Source organism: Penaeus monodon, chromosome 15, assembly GCF_015228065.2.
Source record: "Penaeus monodon isolate SGIC_2016 chromosome 15, NSTDA_Pmon_1, whole genome shotgun sequence".
NCBI classification, from domain to species: domain Eukaryota; kingdom Metazoa; phylum Arthropoda; class Malacostraca; order Decapoda; family Penaeidae; genus Penaeus; species Penaeus monodon.
Window position 1 is genome coordinate 17,108,185 of NC_051400.1, and position 1,007 is coordinate 17,109,191.

The following is a 1,007-nucleotide window of genomic DNA, read 5'->3' on the forward strand; positions in this document are numbered from 1 at the left end:
GTCGACCCCAGCAGCACCTCCCGCCGCGAGAAGCGGCAGTTGGGCTTCTTCACGTACTCGAACTCGTCGTCGCCGGAGCCGGAGCTGGGCGAGTTGCTGCCGTCGCTGTGGCGGTGGTGGTGCTGCGGCCGGCGGGGCTTGAGCACGTTCTCGACGCGGAGGTGGTCGAACAGCGGGTGGCCCGTCTTGGGCACGGAGCGCACCTTGTTGTTCCGGCTGATGGCCTCCACCGTCTTCCTGTAGTTGATCACCTCCAGAGTCTCGTAGATGTTCTCGTCGCTGGCCACCGAGCGCAGGCTCCCGATCAGGGTCTTTTTGATGTTGTCCACGTTGACGCTGTTGCGCTTGCCGCCGTATTTCTGGCCGTGGGAGCCGCTGCGGGGGCGGCGCTCGCCCTCGCTCATGAAGCGGTCCAGGTAGTTGGCGTCGTTCTCGGCGCCCAGCAGCTTCAGGCTGTCGAAGGTCGGGTAGGCAGCGTCGCCACCCATCCGCCGAGCGCCCTTCAGCATGCGCATGTACTCAGCCTTCTCCTGGGCGTGCTTCGACTTGAGGGCGTCGAACATGGGGTGGCCGGTGGGGTTGGGGTGGCCATGCTGGCGGGCCAGCATCTCCTTCGCGCGGGGATGCAGCATGTGGTACTCCGGGTGGAAAGACACTTTCGTTCCGTGGTAACCTGGCATTTTATCACACTTTATATCACAGCACACTGATAACACGACTCAACTCACTTGGCACTGGAACACAACTTCCTTCTCGAGGCACCTTCCACTCTCGGCACTGCTCACACTCACACTGGCGACGCGGTTATCCGAAGGGCTGCGGCGCCAGAAACACTTTCTATTTACACTTCACGATGAATTACGGCACTTGAGGCTACCGGTGCCAGCCAAGCGGCACTCACAGGGAAGGTAGAGACGTTCTTTCCTCACGTTCACACTGGTTACACTTGTCCTCGCTTCTGGAGGAGGACTCACACTGGACAAGGGCGTGACACTTTCCTATGATGC

The 1,007-nt window shown here is 61.1% G+C and overlaps 1 protein-coding gene across 1 annotated transcript in view; it reads right to left on the reverse strand.

Moving 5' to 3' along the window:
* LOC119581793 overlaps positions 1–1,001 on the reverse strand; it is a gene marked incomplete in the record, with an annotated part of 1,831 nt that extends 830 nt beyond the window's left edge. The window contains 1 exon segment of the mRNA XM_037929923.1: positions 1–1,001. Coding sequence (XP_037785851.1) covers positions 1–680 — 680 coding nt within the window.
* Positions 1,002–1,007: the final 6 nt, after the last annotated feature.